Source organism: Lupinus angustifolius, chromosome LG04 (genome assembly GCF_001865875.1).
Source record: "Lupinus angustifolius cultivar Tanjil chromosome LG04, LupAngTanjil_v1.0, whole genome shotgun sequence".
Taxonomy (NCBI): domain Eukaryota; kingdom Viridiplantae; phylum Streptophyta; class Magnoliopsida; order Fabales; family Fabaceae; genus Lupinus; species Lupinus angustifolius.
Window position 1 is genome coordinate 23,449,274 of NC_032012.1, and position 17,974 is coordinate 23,467,247.

Below are 17,974 nucleotides of genomic sequence, written 5' to 3' on the forward strand. Positions count from 1 at the left end.
TTCTATAAATGTCTAATTAATTTTACCCCAATACTATCCAACCTTAATCTATTGGACTAGAATCAATCGTTTGAGCAACAATACTTTTTAATAGTGATTTTCTTACATACATATCATTAATTGACTTTAATATTTATTACATTTATATCATTTATTTATATTGAATGATAATTAAAATATGAATAATAAATGATATAGTGATAACCTAGAAATTTTTGACATTGTCGATATTTTTTTTCCTCTTCTTGTAAATTATACTTAAATATTATTTTGATATTATATGCCAAAATTTATAACATTTAATTAATTATATGATATTAAACAGTGAAACTATCATTTTTTTAATTAATTATATATGCTCTCAATTCCATAAGTTTAGTTGTTTAGGCTTTTTTAATTTAGTTTTTAAAATTTGAAAAAAAATTCACTCTTTTTAATTAATTATTTCTGTGCTCCATCAATCCTCTATAATTATATATATCATTTTTATTAATTAATTATTTTTTAATATTTCTTACGAAGTAAATAAGGACTTTTTGGTCAAAGCACAATATTCTTTAATATTTTTTAATATCGACAAGTATATATTATACGCTTGAAAAAATAATAATATTTTTATCAGAATAATAGTTAATAATTCTAGTATGTATTAGATGTATATTTTACACAACAACAATGATAAAAGAAATAATTCTCCCTTGAAAGTGATACCATCTTTTGTTTATTTAATATTATTTTTTTCATTCTTTTACGTTTAATAATTTGATAACTTTGACTAAGTCTATAATTTCAGCAATTAGCAGGACTAGTTTTTTTTAGAGAGTTTGGCTTGATTAAGAACTACTCTCTTTTTTCTCCAACGTTAGTTCATAATTGTTAAATTGTAGGTATAACTAACTTATGGGTACGCGGGTACTATATATGCCTGGTTGGCTATGTATCTTCATGTTGTTAATTTTTTATTACAAAGATGAAAACAGGAGAAAAAAGAGCAATAGGGTGGATATATAAATTGGGACATAGGATTAACCCGATTCCAAAAGAGGAATAGGATTAAAGTTGTAAAATATAAATTAGAAAGATAAAAATGGTTTATTTTTAGGTGATACTTAGATAGATGTAGTAAGCATAAATAAAAGAGAGACAAGAGCAGAGGGAAAAGGGGTAGAGAGCCAAGGTGAGCGCGAATCATGCAAGCGTGTTCTGTTAGTGTCTAAATTTGACATACCTAACAAGATAACACATATTCTTGTGTTGCTATTCGTACCATATTAGGTATCAATTACCAGATTTTTATGCAATCTTGTGAGTGCAATTCCATTCCTTTCCCTATAATGTGAACTTCCCAATTGCATATCTATCACCATTCACCAAAACAAGATAAACTATTTACAAATCAATACAGTGGGATATGTACTTACCAAGCTCTTAATTATTTTCCAATTGCATATATTGAATCTTGTTTTATTTTCTGAATTACCAAGCAAATAATGGCGATGTTTAGGTTATTTGCGATTGCCTCTTTCAAAGAATAAAAAACTTATATGATCTTGTTTGATTGTGCAATGGGGTTGAAAACTTGTACGTAATAGTTGCTACTTTTCGGGCTAGACATTGACTCAAAGTTTATTAAAGTTCTATCACTAACAATAAAATCAAATTCACAATAATAGCAATACAACAATACATGTCAGTTAGTGTTAATAGTTGAAGGAAGTCACTGTAAAAATAAATTTGATTCAGAAGAATAAGATAGATAAATTTCACAATTAAAGTGAGACAAATGGGTAATATTGGTATATAAAAATTTAAACTAAATCATAATGATATGACAATTGAGATTACAGGATAGAAAATTTTCACTATTAGTAATTTAATATATATTTATACAGCGATCAATTTCATCGGCCACTAAAGTTTAAAACAATAATTATAAAGAAAAGATAGTTGATGGTGATTATTCCAATAAAACATAAAATTTAGAGATTTTATGACTTTTCTTGAAATTAAATTAGTATTTTGGTCCTCACAATTAATTTTCAGTGATACAAATTAGCCTCTCAATTATTTTGGCTCAGTCAATGTTAAATGATGTACAAATATGAATTATTATAAAGAAATAGAGTAAATAATAGAAATACATGCATAAATTTAATCCAAATAAACATGTTAATTATAATTAATTATTTATGTACAGCAACCTTAAAAACAATTAAAAAGGAATGGCAGAATATAAGAATGATTTTATTAAGCTTCTAAAGTGTTAATTAAAAAAAGTGTGTTTGTATTTCTTATTATGATATTAAATTATCCATAAACATGAATAGTTTTTTCCTTCTTAAACTTTCATTTTTAGATGAATCTTCTTGTTTATTTTATTTGAATTAGGATCCTAACTATTACCGTTGAGGAAAATGCATAAAAAATAAAGGAATTTTTTTAAGATGTAACAATTTTATCTTTTAAATATAATATTATAACATTTTTTCCTTCTTCTTGTCAAGGGTGGCAGAATAGGGTATATCATTTCCGATTGAGGATGTAATTACTAATTAGACAAAGCACAGCGTCTTGATTTTCAGTGTCTGCGCAGCAACAAAACTATTTGACTGACACATCTAGCTACACCAACTCTAGATCCCTTGTCCCCACCCATTCACTATTCATATCATACAAATACTAGTTTTTTCTTCAATTAAACGAGAATACCATTGTAAAGATTCTATACTCTTGTTAAGAACATTATAACCTCATCGTATTTCCATGTTCACTATTTAAAAAAACTTAGGCTTTGCTTCTTCCACAAAATTAAAATGGACATATGATATGAGAAAGGGATATAGGATATTGGAAATCTGTATTTTGATCCGTGTTCTGCAGCTGCAGGCATGCATTAAATATTTTTAGCTTATACTGCATTTGCCTTTTTCTCCTTGGACGCGTTCTTTTTTTGCCTTTTCTGTTGCCCATCATTTCATTGAATTGATGAGTCTAAACTTAATGAAACATCAAATTGGTCAGTGTTACAATGCATGTTTTTCCGTTGATATTATCAACCTTGGGATTCGGGTGAGGAAATAAATAGTAAGCTACAATATAAAGATAGAATTTGAAAATACATGACTTTTGTATAATTGTAAGGTGAGCAAAATGTGCATAAATCATATATTAGAGGTGAAAATTAGATATTAAATGATGCTGAGTTATAAAGTTTAAATATTCTAGAGATCATATCTTAAGAGCATTGATATTAAGTTTTCTTCATGTATCTCTACTTGACACTAATACTTGTTCGTGATATATTGAAATTAAAAAATAAATGAAAAATCAATGAAGAAATATTAAATTAAATATTTCTCGTATACTTTCTTCAACCTTTAAAATGTTTGTTATATCTCTCTTGCCATTCAAACCACCATTATTGATATTATTCCTCTTTGTAGGCCATAAGCAATTAACTATGAAGGCAATATAATTTTTCTCATAATCTGTCATGAGCATATTCTTCATTTAGAATTTTGAAACAATTGCATATTTATTATGTTTTATGGATATTGTGCGCAGGATGTTTTATATATATATCCAAAATAAATCATATATTATATTTTTTAGAAATCAGCCTATAGCCAATTTGATATACAACTCCTATATCAAGGATATATTTTCTTTGATCCATGACAATTTCTTATTTGACCGAATAATTTTAATCAAATGGTCCAAGAGGAGTTTTGGGAGTGTTTAATGTATTCAAACTCTTTCAAATCATTCCCCTTATAGATAAGCTATACACATCTACTAGCAAAGTTGAGGAATGATGAAGATACTTATGGTGAATTGGTTTTTGGAGGATAAGGGAGAGAAGAAAAACGTTTGGGAGTCATAAAGTATATTTGTAAGATGTTCTGAAGTCTTCCTTTTCATTTCTATATCTAAAAATCAACTCGCGAATAGACCCTTAAGAAAAGGAAAGTTTCTTTAATCAGATTATTTTTTTACCCTAAATTTAAAAGTTGTACTCTTAGATTTTATCACACTTCCAAAAATGGTTTCTTTCATTTCTCTATTCCTTCTCCTCTTCACTAGTATCATACCCACTCTATTCACCTCAAATAAAACATCACACTACTCATCTTCACCATCATCATACCCACTTACCATCGTTGATCATTTTGCAGCAAATAGTAGCTACCCTAGTGTTTTAGAGAGAGCAACCTGTTAGTGTTGAAGATGGAACAAGCTCTCCACCACAATAGATGTTGAATACTGTACACATTAACATGTTAAAATTTGAAGATGCTATAAACATGATATAAAATCTAACTGATATGGTCTCAGAAATAATAAGTAAATTCAATCTAATGCCCAAGTCGTGAATTTATGTAACTTAATGAACTCGTCTTTGAAGTTTGACTCTTTTCATGTGTTTAGGTAATAATACCAACTCAAATTACTGAGTTCATAACATATCAATGCAATGCAAATGAAGTTTTAGGTTTACTTACATAATAACACTTCAAAATAAGAATATCTGTTGGGCTGGTTGATAACACAGGGGCTTTGAGCAAATCCAACCCACAAAATGTTGGCTGAGTTGGGTTAGAACAAGGTGTTAATGTCAATTAAGTGTTTAATATTTTAGTCACATTTATTAAAAATCAAAGAGCAGAAAATAATATACATTTCATTCATTGAATGAATTGTATTGAATGCATTGTATTTTGAATGAATAGGAGAGTATGAATAACTCTTTTTGTACAAAAGTGGAAAGCCAAAAACTAGCGAATTAACTAACCAAACATAACCAAATTAAAATTAAAGTAAGTCTTAATAATGAGCTTCAACTAATCCAAAATATCAAAATATATTTCAACATATTAATATAAGTATTGTGAATTAAGTAAGTATTTAATATTTTATTGACATTATTGGAAATTAAACTCATGCGATATAGAAGAAAAGTTATTGAATTTTTATTGATTTTGAATGATTGGTGCATATTGTATATTTATATAAAGATATTGCTTGAAGAATAAGCTAACTAACTAAGACTTAACAAACTAAAACACATTTATCAAATGTGAAAATAAAATGCTCTGCTGAAATTCTTTCTTCTAGAAGAATAATGCAAAAGCTCATATCATGAGAAACAATGCCAATTGATGTGCCAAGGAACAGACCACATATGCACCAACTGATGCAGAACTGATGCGCCAACATGCGCCACTGATGCAGACCTGATGCGCCACTGTGTCCTTGCTTCATGGAATGCATTTCTTGAAGTAAATCAGACATTCTAAAATGATCGCCTTTCGAAAATCTCTCCTTAAGATCATCCCAAAGCTCTTATGCATTATCTATGTAGACTATGCTCTGGGAAATGCTTGGATTGAGAGATCTTGTGCCAAGAGATGACCATAGTATTACATCTTTCCCACACATCTTAACTTGGATCATACTGTTCTAGCATTCTTATGTCACCATTAACAAATTTGAATTTGTTCTTTGAGAGCAAGGCCCTCTTCATTGACCTGAACCATGATTGATAGTTGTTGCTATCCAAGGTAGGTGATACAAGCACAACTCCTAGACTCTCACCTGGATGCAAATATTAAGGGTTTTGTGTTTGATCAACCTGCTGGTAAAGAGATTGATGAACTTTATCGGATTTTGTGTTGTCCATGGCAAATTTGGAATTTGAAGGAGAAGAAATGGATTTGCAGCAAAGTTCTTAATATGAGAGCTCTGATACCATATTGGAAATTAAACTCATGTGATATAGAAGAAAAGATTTTGAATTTTTATTGATTTTGAATGATTGGTACATATTGTATATTTATACAAAGATATATCTTGAAGAATAAGCTAACTAATTTAACTAACTTAACTAACTAAGGCTTAACAAATTAAAACACATTTATCACATGCTCTGCTGAAATCCTTTCTTCTAGAAGAATAATGCAACATATCATGAGAAACAATGCCAATTGATGTGCTAAGGAACAGGACACATATGCACCAACTGATGCAGACCTGAAGTGCCAACATGCACCACTGATGCAGACCTGATGCGCCAACATACACCACTAATGCGCCAATACTGGATATTTGTCTCGGTTAGGAATTCACCTGATGCGCCAATGCATGTCTCAGTCAGCACCCAATTTGGTGCATCAAGGCCTGGAAACCTGACTCGGTCAGGATAATAATCTGGTGCGCATGACCGAGGTAGTGACACAGTCATGATGTCCAGTCACCTCGGTCAGAATCAAAAGCTGACTTGGCCTTGACTCAAGCAGTGGCACGGTCACGATGCCCAACTGCCTCGTTCATGGCTTGAAACTTGACACGGTAAAATATATCTGTTGTTTAATGATACACGGGCAGGCTAGACATTTGGCTAGGCCATGAGACAAGGTCAAATTTGCACATGAAGATCTTGGTTCAATCAATTGTCAATGTAAATAATATGATCAAAGGCATTAATACTCCATTAGACATTATCACATTTGGAATGCGGCCAACAAAATAAAAACAAGAAACTCAAGCACCATTATTGTAATATTCTGTAGGGATTCGACCAACAATATGAAAGCAGCATCAAAGTTCATAAAAATAAGCGGCAAAACTTTCAGAAGTTATATTCCGGGAAGGAAAACACACACAAGAACATTTTAGACACTTCTAATATGAAGTTTTTCCAAGATAGCATGTTTCCACAAATTGAGAAGAACCCATGTTATTGGAGAAGAAATATATCACATTTTACATATTTTACACACTTTATATATTTTATATATTTAATACATGTGTTTTATTAGTTTGTTACATATTCATGTACTATAAATAAGGTGTTTTGATCAAATAATAAGAAAAATTCACAATTTTCATTTTATGCTTCTACATTATTTTCGTAATATGGTATCAGAACCTTTAGGCTTTGGTTACCGCTGCGCTTTCTCTACATTTATTATCTCTCTTCCAAGATTCATCTTCATCATCACCACACTACAAGAAAGCAATATGAGAGCCTTCAAGAAGTGGGCTTAGTGGTGGCTTCAGGAGTTGGCAAAACAGCCGTGGTGGAAGGTTTGGCACAAAGGATTGTTAGAGGTGATGTTCCTAGCAAGATAATCTTGCAGAAGTTAGAGTGGTGGCTGGAGAGCATTTGCATTGAAACATAAGTTGGATGATGGTGACACACTTGTTTTTGAATTGATTGAACCAGCAAGATTTAAGATTTATACTATTAAAGCATTTCCAGATTCAATTGAAGAATATGAATAGGAGGAGCCTAAGGAGAAAGAAGGAAACATGCATGCAACAAGAGTACTAAAAGCTGAAAGTAATGGTGAAACAAAATCAAAGAAAACAAGAAAGCCAAAACATGCTATTGTTGTACATGAAACCAACGAATCAAAGAGTTCTCAGGAGCATCTGCCACAAAGTAGCATTGACAATAAAATCAAAGCACAAGAGAATACACCAGATGAAAAGAAGTTATCACAAATTTGGGGACAAATATTAAGTCCTCTAGCAACAAAATCAACAACAACAACAAGATCAACAACAATAAGATCAACAAGATCAACAACATCAACAACAACAAGATCAAGTAATTGAGAAATTCCAATCATGTAAGGATCGAGATTCTGCTCTACATTGTCATAATATCAAATCGAATTATCAAGCTGGAGTCAATTGACATTTACACTCTAGCTTGAGGGGCTATTGGAGAAGAAAAATATCACATTTTACATACTTTACACATTTAACACATATGTTTTATTAGTTTGTTTAGGTAAGTTTGTTATATATTCATGTACTATAAATAATGTTTTATGCCTTGATCAAATAATGAGAAAAATTCACAATATTCATTTTATGCTTCCGCATTATTCTCGCAAATACATGTTTCCACAAATTGAGAAGAACCCATGTTTCATACACTTCCATATTAGTAAAATCAATAATGAGAACAGTGTAAAACAATAGCTAACTGAGTAAATACAACCAAAAAAACTAGTTACAAAACAGTGACATTGAAAGAGGAATATTGTACTTTTTTCTTCTTTTTCTAAGAAATTGGCGTATCCATTGGCATTTGACAGAGGCACAAAATTTGGATGCTTCGTCCATCACGCATATCCAGTCATACCAACTGTGGAACTTGCCCTATTTGCTTTATGGGATGCTGGAGTATTGGTTGCCTCAGTGAAGTACATGTAGTAGTATACATTAAGAATCATGGTTGCAACAATAAAAACTGCTCCAGCTACAAATATACCTTTCCTTAATGTTTCACAGGTGAAGTTCTGAGCATATATCATTCCCCGGTATTTGGTATGATACGCATTCTTCGTTGCACCAGCTACCAAGCATGCTTCTGCACCCAGAAAAGTCACCCTGGAAACACATGAAATGTTACCAGTGAATTTCTAATGATTCATATTGAGGATAACACCTAAAAGACTTTGAATCTTAGCCAAAATTGGCCAGTAATAATGCAAGTATTTATCACAGAAGGAAACTAGGAAATCTTTTAATATGTAAGGCAAACGACGAAATCTCCATTCATTATTATTATGTATTAATATTAGGGTACCAGGGAAGAGATGTAAACAATTTCCGTACACCCCATTTTTATGATGGCTATTTAGCATATTCAATATCTATGTTCATAAGAAAGAGAAATCAAAATGTAAGAATTCATAATTCTCACCAAGAAGAGATAAAATATATAATGGACCATGCGCGACTTCCCCCAGGTGTTAAAGGCCTCCCAAAGCACATGCACTTTGTCACTCCCATAAGCAGTGATTCACTTGAAAGAAGAAACAGGAAAGAACCAACTCCATAGCCAGTAGCAACATCTGAATTGTAGGAGCAGTATGTTTCGTTTGTTCTTTCATCTCTTAACATGATTCCCTGTCCAGCAAGAGCACACAAAAGGGGGCGAGGGAAGAAAACTCAATGAAACTTGACTATGACTAGCAACTAAATAAATAACACATATATGGTATCAACAAAATTGGCTACAGCACATTCATCAAAGGGTATATGGTAGACATGTAAAATCTACAGAGTCTAGATTTTTCATAATTCACACTTTATAATAAGGTTGAACAAAGTATCAACACTAGTTCGGGTTTTACTCATTGTCTAACCTTAACAAGCTAGACATTATCCATACGTTTCATTTCATTATCTCCAGCTTAATGTATGTAGTTTGTTATTTGGAATTTTGATCCTATGGATGTTCTTCACAAGAGTTCTCTGTTTTTAAAAAAGGTTTCACTGTGACTATTTGAAACCTGTCTTTAACAAACCACATTTGACAGCAAGCAACATCCGCTACAGAATGTAGCAATGAAATAGAATCCCTCCCTATTCCCTAACACTGACTTCGTAAATGGAGTTGATGAGGATATGACCAAGACAAGGGACAAAGATCCTATCCAACGGCTAGGAGGACTAATGACTAGGGCTGTGGCATTCGCTGGCTTATAAACCACTTGGTTTGTGGCTCCTTTCTCATCCCAAATTCTCTTCTCTTTTATCTTTTTATTTTCCTTCTTGGCATTTGTCTCTTGGTCTGTTTGCAAGTTGAGACATGAAATACACTTATGAGATGACTCTAAAGCCTTCCCTTTCCCTTCTTTCCAAAACTCAACTCCCAAACGGATCCTAAATCATTGATGCATGTTTTGAGCAAGTTTTTCTCTCCTAGATCGATCAACAAGTCTTGTCCATTAAGGATCATATCAGTACTGGACTGAGGTTAATTTGTATACCATAAGTTATACCAAAATCCTGATCGACGTGGTTAAGACGTTTGGTTCCAAACACCAAAAAGAAATAGAAGGACGGATTATAACAACACAAACAATTCTAATCTCATAGTGTCAAAATACTCTTCTATTTCCAAAATAACACATGATGGTTGCTAAATAAAAATTTGAGCTTCAAACACTACATTTACTAAGTAATGCTTCTATTAGGTACCATACATGAACACTTAGAATGAATTCAACCAAATAACACGAGATGCTATCACAGACACGTTTTATCATTACAACCACAAGGCAATTTGCATCTTATCTTCAAAACACACATCAGAGAAACAGAGGGCCTCTCATTATTCATTGTCCTGCCACATAGTTATTATAAAACTCAATATTCCAGCTAAAAAAAAATATCATTCCCAACATAGCATATCTAAATGTAAGACAGTTCAGGAACATACAATTGAATAAAAGAGTGAAAACAGCAACAACAAAAAAACAGGAAAAAATGTTAATGGTGTTCAAGCAATGGTGTCTATACCCCAAATGTTTGTAAATAAAGTAGCCCCTCACGCTTAACCAACTACAACCAATTTGATACCCCAAATATGAGCCATTCACAATTAATTGCAATTTTACTTTGGCTAAACGTAGTATTGTTTTACTCCGATGAATTAAAAAAAAACATTTCTATTCTTTCTTTCCCCAAATATGCATAATCAGTCCAACAATCCACATAAACAATGCTCCATAATAGAAAGTGTCAAAATATTTGGAAAATATAAATAGACCGATCTCTAGTTACCATGTTTGAAGCGATGATGTTTCATAACTAATTACTGGTATACATCTAGCATAAGTGAATTAAGAAAAAAAGAGAAATTATAGTTAGAGAGAGAAAAATGCTTACAACGCTTCTTCTTCTCTCAGCAGCGATGGCGAATCCAAAGGCCACCAAACACAAAGCTACTAGCAGAATTTGGACCAGAGTGGACCCTCTTCCCTCTGACATTTCTTCTATTATCGCTGTGTTGTGCTTAGCTTACGCTAGTTAGGGACAGAAACTGTGATTGTGTATGGGATTGTGAACAGTGAGAAAGAGAGAGAACCAAAGTGGAAGAAAGAAACAGTGTGAAGAAACAATACTCACTGTTTTTGTATGCACTCTTCTCATGTAAAAGTAAAGTGCCGTTTCATAAAGATGAAGATGTTGGGAACAGTATAGGAACCTTCCACACGCGCCCTATAGACATTGTGTATCACGCTCGGTTCAAAGGTTTGTTTTTGGCCAAAGCTAACCTGCAATGAGATAGTTGGCATGGATGGGAACTCCTTATCAACCGTTAGATCATTTTGACTGTAAATTTCAACCATTAATTTTCAACTAGTAGTTGGGTAAAAATTTCATACATGGAAGTTGTAAAAAGAATCCATAATTTCTATGTGGAAAAAAGTTTATGCAAAGAAGTTGTGAAAGAGATCCACAACTTCTGTGTGGGAAAAAGTTCATGCACATAAGTCATGTAAAGGTTGCACCACATCTTTAACATCATTCCCGGATAATGTACCACATTCTCATTCTTCCATTTGTTATTCCAAAATTCTCCTCTTCTCCTCTCTGGATCCGTTTCCATATATATTGTAACCTCTTCTCACCCTTCTACCCAAAAACATTTTGTGCGCAACGTGTTAACGATGTTGGTAGTGGCCATTTCCGTTTCTGTGGTGCCCATTTTATGTCACTTCCTCCTATTAACCTTGAAAATAAGGGAGTTTGGGACATGAAGTTTGTACTCTCCTGGTGAAGTTTGTACATTTAAAATGTGTACGGAAATCCGACTTCTACCTATTTCAAAGTAGCACGCTCAAAAGTAATAAATTGGAAATCTGACTTCTAAAATCTATAAATAACACACAATTTCTATATAGAAATCGTACATTCACTTTACAACTTTTAAAAAATACTAAAACAATAATCAATTATCATATTTTTTTTAATCCAATGACTAAAACGTATTTCTGCAAGGAGAACTAACATTCATTTTAGTATTTTCCACCAAAAAGACCGCAGAGTTTGGAGCAGGAATTTGATAGTGCGTATTAATTATTGTAACTCTGTAATGGGTGTATAGATACAAAAGAATAGAACATGGAATAATAATGAATTGATAATAATATTCTCAAAAAACAGAAGATATCTTCTTTGGAACCAATCATCATCTATTCCTTTATTGTAATTGATGGATCCTTTTGAACAAGAAGCATAATCCTCTAATAATTTATCATATCATAATCAATCTTGCTATGATCTTGAGAGATCATCATATAACTAGATGTATTATAATTGTCAGGCTTACAAATTTCTCAAATTTGACTCTTAATGTTGATGTGATTTTCAAATCACATATGTATTGCAATTAAGTTTGTTTCCTTTATATTACTGGAACAGTCTAGTACTAGATATGAATATTCACTTCAAACATACATTTGACATGATAATTGGTTGTCATCTATATAAGTCTCTAAAACAATTTCAGTTATTATAAAAAAAATTCTAAATCATAAAAAGACACTTATTTATTAATATTACGGTAAAACAATTGTTTTTTTTAACCTAGAACATAAATACTAAAACCATTATAAATTTGAAAATAGAAATCCGATTTGGATCAAACTAACTTCTCTACATGGTTCAAAAATACATTATTGAAAGTTAATTTATCCCCAACCCACTTCTCAATTGGCCTAGGAAAAAAAACGATTTTGATAAATATAGAATGGAGAAGAAAAACATGTAATTATCTTTTTAGCCTATGTTCATGTTCATATTAAAAAAACAGGCTCATTGTGGTGTCGTTGTCGGTAAGGTGAAGTACTATCTTTTATCCGAGTGTGGTACATTTTTGGCCTCATTGTTTAATTACCTTTGAGTGAAATCATACACGTAGTGATATTAGGATAAGATTCCGAAGTTGAGTTTGTCCCTCCTGGATTTGACAGGCCTTAAGATTTCTTTGCTGCGCTACTACGACACATTCTAACTTACAATGTTTTGGAACATTATCCATTGAACACAAAGCCCTTCATGCTTTTCCAATTTGACCAGCAAAAGCAAATTTGTCCAAGAGCATCATGCAACATATGTTCAAGATATTCTCATCGCCCCACAGTACAAATTGGAATCATTTGTCTTGTTGTATTAAGTTTACTCAAGTGTTATTGTATTGGGTTTATTCAAATGTAAATTTTCACATTGGATATGAGGAGATTTATAAGTAGAAAAGTCATATGAAATTTTTGTCTTAAGATTTTGGTGCAACACGTGCTATCTCATTTGTGATTTTTCACTCTTTTCATACTTCGATAATATTAAAGCTTTATGATGAAAACTCGGTAATTGTAGTCTAGTCCAACATTTAGGAATTGGGAATGCAGAACCATAACAAGAGCCAAAAAAGTAATGAAACGCATAATATGCGCAGATTAAAATAAACATCATACCTAAACTCAAATATAAAGCATTGCATCTATAAGAGTCTGTTTATTTATAAGGCTTTCAAATTAACCATGTCCGATACCAATATGATTTTTTTTCATCACATATTTGAAATATCCAACCCACATTCTAGATAAGAAGAGGAATGATTTTCCAAAATAAAACACTCTCTCTAGTAGCCGCTTTGATCCAAATACTCAACAATCTTTTTAAATGAATCTTCTGACACATTCCAACTGACATAACTTGTAACGGCTACATGAAGAGTTCAGATAAGTTTGGACTCAATAATTGATATTCCACTATGAACCCAAATTTTATGTACCAAATTTTTTTTATATCTCTATACCAATTTAATAGAATTTTGCCTAATAAAAAATAATACACATTATTTAATTTTTTATTAATTGTGATATCAATACATTTAAATTTTTGACAAAACATCATTTGACTAGTACATAGAAATAGAGAAAATTGACATAGAGGATCTGATTTCACTAGTTAATATATGGAGCCAAGTTAATTTGGAACCCTCTAGATCTATCATTCTCATATACCCAACCCAATATCACTAATAAGATTATGACACATTTGTATTAAATAAAAAATTAAGTTAATTTTTTAATTTAACATTATACATTTGGCAATATATAATTGGTTTGAGATAGAGTAATTTTGACATAGATAATTTATATTCAATTTGGAACTATTGATTAGCATTTATTCTATATTAGGAGTTATAACTAATAAGTTGGTTTAATGATTGGGATGAATGAGAAATTAAGTAAAGGATGTTGCGGATTTGAATCTCACTCATAACAAAATTCTAATATATTAAGATTTGTCAATAAAAAAAAGCATTTACTCTGTATTATAACATAGTTCCAATTAAAACCTAATATCCATGCTTTTCTTGATTCTCTAAAAAATTGAAGATTGTAATTTTACTTTTATTTATTAATACCAAAAAATATAATCAAAAAATATAATAGGAACAAATGGATAAAAAATAAATATATTAAATATTTTATAAAAAAATCAATAATTTTTTGAAAATGTGTCTTATAATAAGAACCACAGATAGTAGAAGAGGAGTGTGTAGAGATTATACAGCAGATCTTGTAACTTAGTAGCAAGTCCTAATTTCCCATTTGCCATTATCTATGCTGATTTTCATGAATGTATAACCAAGTTGCAAGATTGAGTATATTAATATCTACAAACTCAATAAAAGGTGCTTAATTACTAGATGGTTTTGATCAGCCAAGTTAAGATAGAACAACAATAGTAAATTCAACATATATAGTTGACAAGAAAAATGTAAATTCAACTCCTAGCAAAAGGAAAACAGAAAGACAAGAACATAAAAAGATATATGAAGGTTAATTAAGAACTAGTACATTCTACCACCACTCTACATCTTTCTATCTAAAGTAATTGGAATTTCCTTGTTGAGATTCCATATATCATCATCCCAAACATCACTATACAATGAACTAAAAGCTTCACCATCGAAATCCATATCCCACCATGGGAACCAAGTGGAACCCCATGACATTTGCTCATCTACAACACCTCCTAGCCATGGCATACACTCCTCCCAATTCCACACCATCCCATTATTATCCCCTACCCATTGTTCCACTTCTCTTTTGATTTCAATCCTCTCTTCCTCAACCTTCACCTCTTTCTCTTCAACCTCTTTCTTTGCTTTCTTCATTCCAATTGCATTTGCATCCATATCTTCAACTTTGGTGGGATTCACATTCTCACCTCTTTGTCTCTTCATCTTTTTTTTATCTTGGTAGCACACAAGACTCTAAACTCGTGGCTATTGAGCAATTAGGAAGTAAAGTGAAATGTTGGTGTTATTTATAGATATAGAGAGAGGGATATTATCTTAGGTATTGGAAGCATGTAAGAGCTAGCATGGAAATTCATACATCATTGTGGGTTGTGACCGAGGTCACAAGTTGTGAGGGGTGATGTGATGTGAGCTTAGCTTAAAAGGTTGGGAAAGTGGAGCACATCTGTTGTCCTACATTTTATACTACTTCATGTATTATGGATTTATTATTGGTCATAAAAATATTTAATAAATTAAATTTTAACTTGGATGTATTTTTTTCTAACTAATCATATACCCACATAATATGAAGTAACACAAAATGTAGGATAACAAATATGTACCCGTGTAGATAGTGGGAGTAATATGCTTAACCTCATCTATATTTTGGAACAGGACAAAAAAATATCTCCATCGGGACAAGTGAGGAGGCAAGTACCAAGGAGGTATTGCCTAGTAGAGCTGTATAAACAAGTCAATACACTTGAAAATGTGAAAATTAATCGGAATATATTATAACATTTTTACCATTTTATTCTAAAAGTAAAAATAAAAACTTCTATCTCAACTTTGATAAAGGATCCTTAATCATTTTCTTTATGATGTCTCATTATGATTTTTTTGTAATTATTGTAATTTTATCTTGACCCTGTATTTATTTATACTAGTTTAATTTAACATTATTAGATCATATTGTTATTTGGACTATTTTAACTTAAAAATATCAGGGTTAATATTTTGCTTATATATATATTTTTTGATAATATCATAAAACATCTTAAAAAGAGCGACCAATTATATTATTGAATTTGGAGATATCTTTGTGCCATAATTAATTTTAAATGCAAAATAACATACATATTAAACTAAGAGAAAATAGTTAGTGCAATATAAGGTTTTTATAATGTGAATTTACCTCCCAATATTCATATATTATTAGTCATTAACTCTCGAACAAAGTAATATATATATATATATATATGAATTATAGGTGATGCATTGATAATATAAAAAATATACTACAATAACATTTAAGTTTTAATCTTACTAGGTGGAATTATTTATGCATATTAAACAACGTTGTAATGATCTCTAATAACAAATCATGCTTATTGACCACACATTACATTGATATGTAAATTTCTTCTAATTATTTCGTTTATGGTTTTCTTGTCATTAATTACTTTTAAGAATTGGACTAGTCTTTATTTGATTTACTCTTCTTATATGATATTTATTTGCTTCCCTCGTGCATGTCCAAATCATTAAGGATTAAGGGTTGATTCTACCATTTTTTTTATAATTATAGCTACTCAATTAATGGATTGAAAGATCACACTTCTTAATTTGCTATTTATGATTTTGGTTTAATTTTGATTTTCTATTAGTGCTAACATTTTTTACACTTCTAAGCAATCAAGAGCCACTTTTTAAATAGTTTTTATAGGTAACTAGTATAAAAGTAATTTTCAAAAAAAACTTTACCATCCATAATTAAATAGTAAATCCTATCACCATAGCCTAGTTAATCATGTGAGAAATCACGCATCCAGGTGACATTGTCTCCAACTTGTTTTGTAATTCACAACTTGCTTCTTTCTTTTAATTAAATTCCCCTGTTTTGTTTGGTAAAACTTGCAAGAAACCAAAGGAGTATATGATTTACGAATTACAGCCAAATATCAAATTTCACGAAATAATACTATTTAACCCAAATTATTAGTAAAGTCCTTGTTACATAGAAGAGGAGGATTTATGTATAAATAAAAATTGTAGGAGAATGCAGTAAAAGCCAGCTTAATCTTTGGCTGCACGAGTTCCAATAATAAACGGTGGTTGTACTTGAAAATATAAAATTTCTACAGTGAAATGACTATTTCAACTTGTCCTATTATTTAATTTGTTTGTGGTAGCTTTAGCAATTGGTGGTGTATAATGAAGGCAAACTTGGGGTGTACATGATGGCCAAGTGGCATGAGTATATTCGCCGTACAAGTTGAAATCCAGTTATTTTATTGACTGATAAATAGTTATACATGTAATATCAAAATAAATACAATATTTATGTATTATTAATATGAAAATTTATACATTAATATTGTAAATACTAATGATGACGATAGTAAGATATGTAAATCTTTCTCTCTGTCGAAATAAAAAAAGTCGACGTGATTTACATTAGCAGTAATATTAGCATGCAGTTGTTGCTTTCAACTTGAGAGTACAAGTAGCACGCTTATGTTTCATTCATGGTTATCTGTCGGCAGCATGAATATCAAATTATACTGTGGAACACTTGGATACAGACACATTGTTGCTGACGGACAGGGATATATTCTTGCTAATCAATTTTGAACGAATGAAAATATAATATACAAATTAAAATAATTAAATATTTATTTTAATATTATTGATATTGGAAAATGATTTTAGATATAGTTTGGGGACAAGGATACTCTATTCTAAGATAATTTTATCCCCATATATCTTGCCAACCAAACTACATAAAATAATGTAAAAATATTAATTTATATTATTATAATATTTATTTAGTTAAGTGAAAATTTTAATTAGATGAGAATATTGAATTAGACGGGAATAAGACAAGTGATCCCGATGGTAGTTTGGGATGATAGATATTTATAGATAGTTGACAAGTAAGCCTAGACTGTATGAAGCTGTAAAATGGAAAAGCTTCAAATCCCTTCCTCCAACTTGATTTTCAGGTGAAAAGTATTAGATATTGTATTGCATCAACTTTTTTTTCTTGAATGAGTCTCATTTTTTTTGATAAGCAAAAGTATATTAAAAACAAGCACAAGGGGTGCCAACCCAATTACATCTTACAAA

The 17,974-nt window shown here is 31.0% G+C and overlaps 2 protein-coding genes across 4 annotated transcripts; both read right to left on the reverse strand.

The window, feature by feature from the left end:
- On the reverse strand, positions 7,922-11,063 carry LOC109346344. Of its 3 annotated transcripts, XM_019585851.1 has the most exons (4): positions 10,933-11,063; positions 10,693-10,846; positions 8,720-8,925; positions 7,922-8,403 (listed from the first exon to the last, which is right to left on the reverse strand). In XM_019585851.1, exons 2-4 carry the CDS (start codon positions 10,792-10,794, stop codon positions 8,136-8,138), a joined length of 576 nt encoding a protein of 191 aa, XP_019441396.1. In that variant the 5' UTR covers positions 10,795-10,846; positions 10,933-11,063; the 3' UTR covers positions 7,922-8,135. The 3 variants fall into 3 exon arrangements, with proteins under 3 accessions (XP_019441396.1, XP_019441395.1, XP_019441397.1); XM_019585850.1 differs by lacking the exon at positions 10,933-11,063 and having other exon boundaries at positions 10,693-10,926; XM_019585852.1 differs by lacking the exons at positions 10,693-10,846; positions 10,933-11,063 and adding an exon at positions 9,165-9,589.
- Positions 14,661-15,217, reverse strand: LOC109346345. Its single transcript, XM_019585853.1, has one exon. It carries the CDS (start codon positions 15,065-15,067, stop codon positions 14,693-14,695), a length of 375 nt encoding a protein of 124 aa, XP_019441398.1. The 5' UTR covers positions 15,068-15,217; the 3' UTR covers positions 14,661-14,692.

Coding starts and splice junctions, on each gene's coding strand:
- LOC109346344 (XM_019585851.1), bottom strand. CDS start 10,794: ATGTCAGAGGGAAGAGGGTCCACTCTGGTCCAAATTCTGCTAGTAGCT. Junction 8,926..10,692: donor CTGAGAGAAGAAGAAGCGTT/GTAAGCATTTTT, acceptor CTTGCTGGACAG/GGAATCATGTTAAGAGATGA. Junction 8,404..8,719: donor ATATATTTTATCTCTTCTTG/GTGAGAATTATG, acceptor ATGTGTTTCCAG/GGTGACTTTTCTGGGTGCAG.
- LOC109346345 (XM_019585853.1), bottom strand. CDS start 15,067: ATGAAGAGACAAAGAGGTGAGAATGTGAATCCCACCAAAGTTGAAGAT.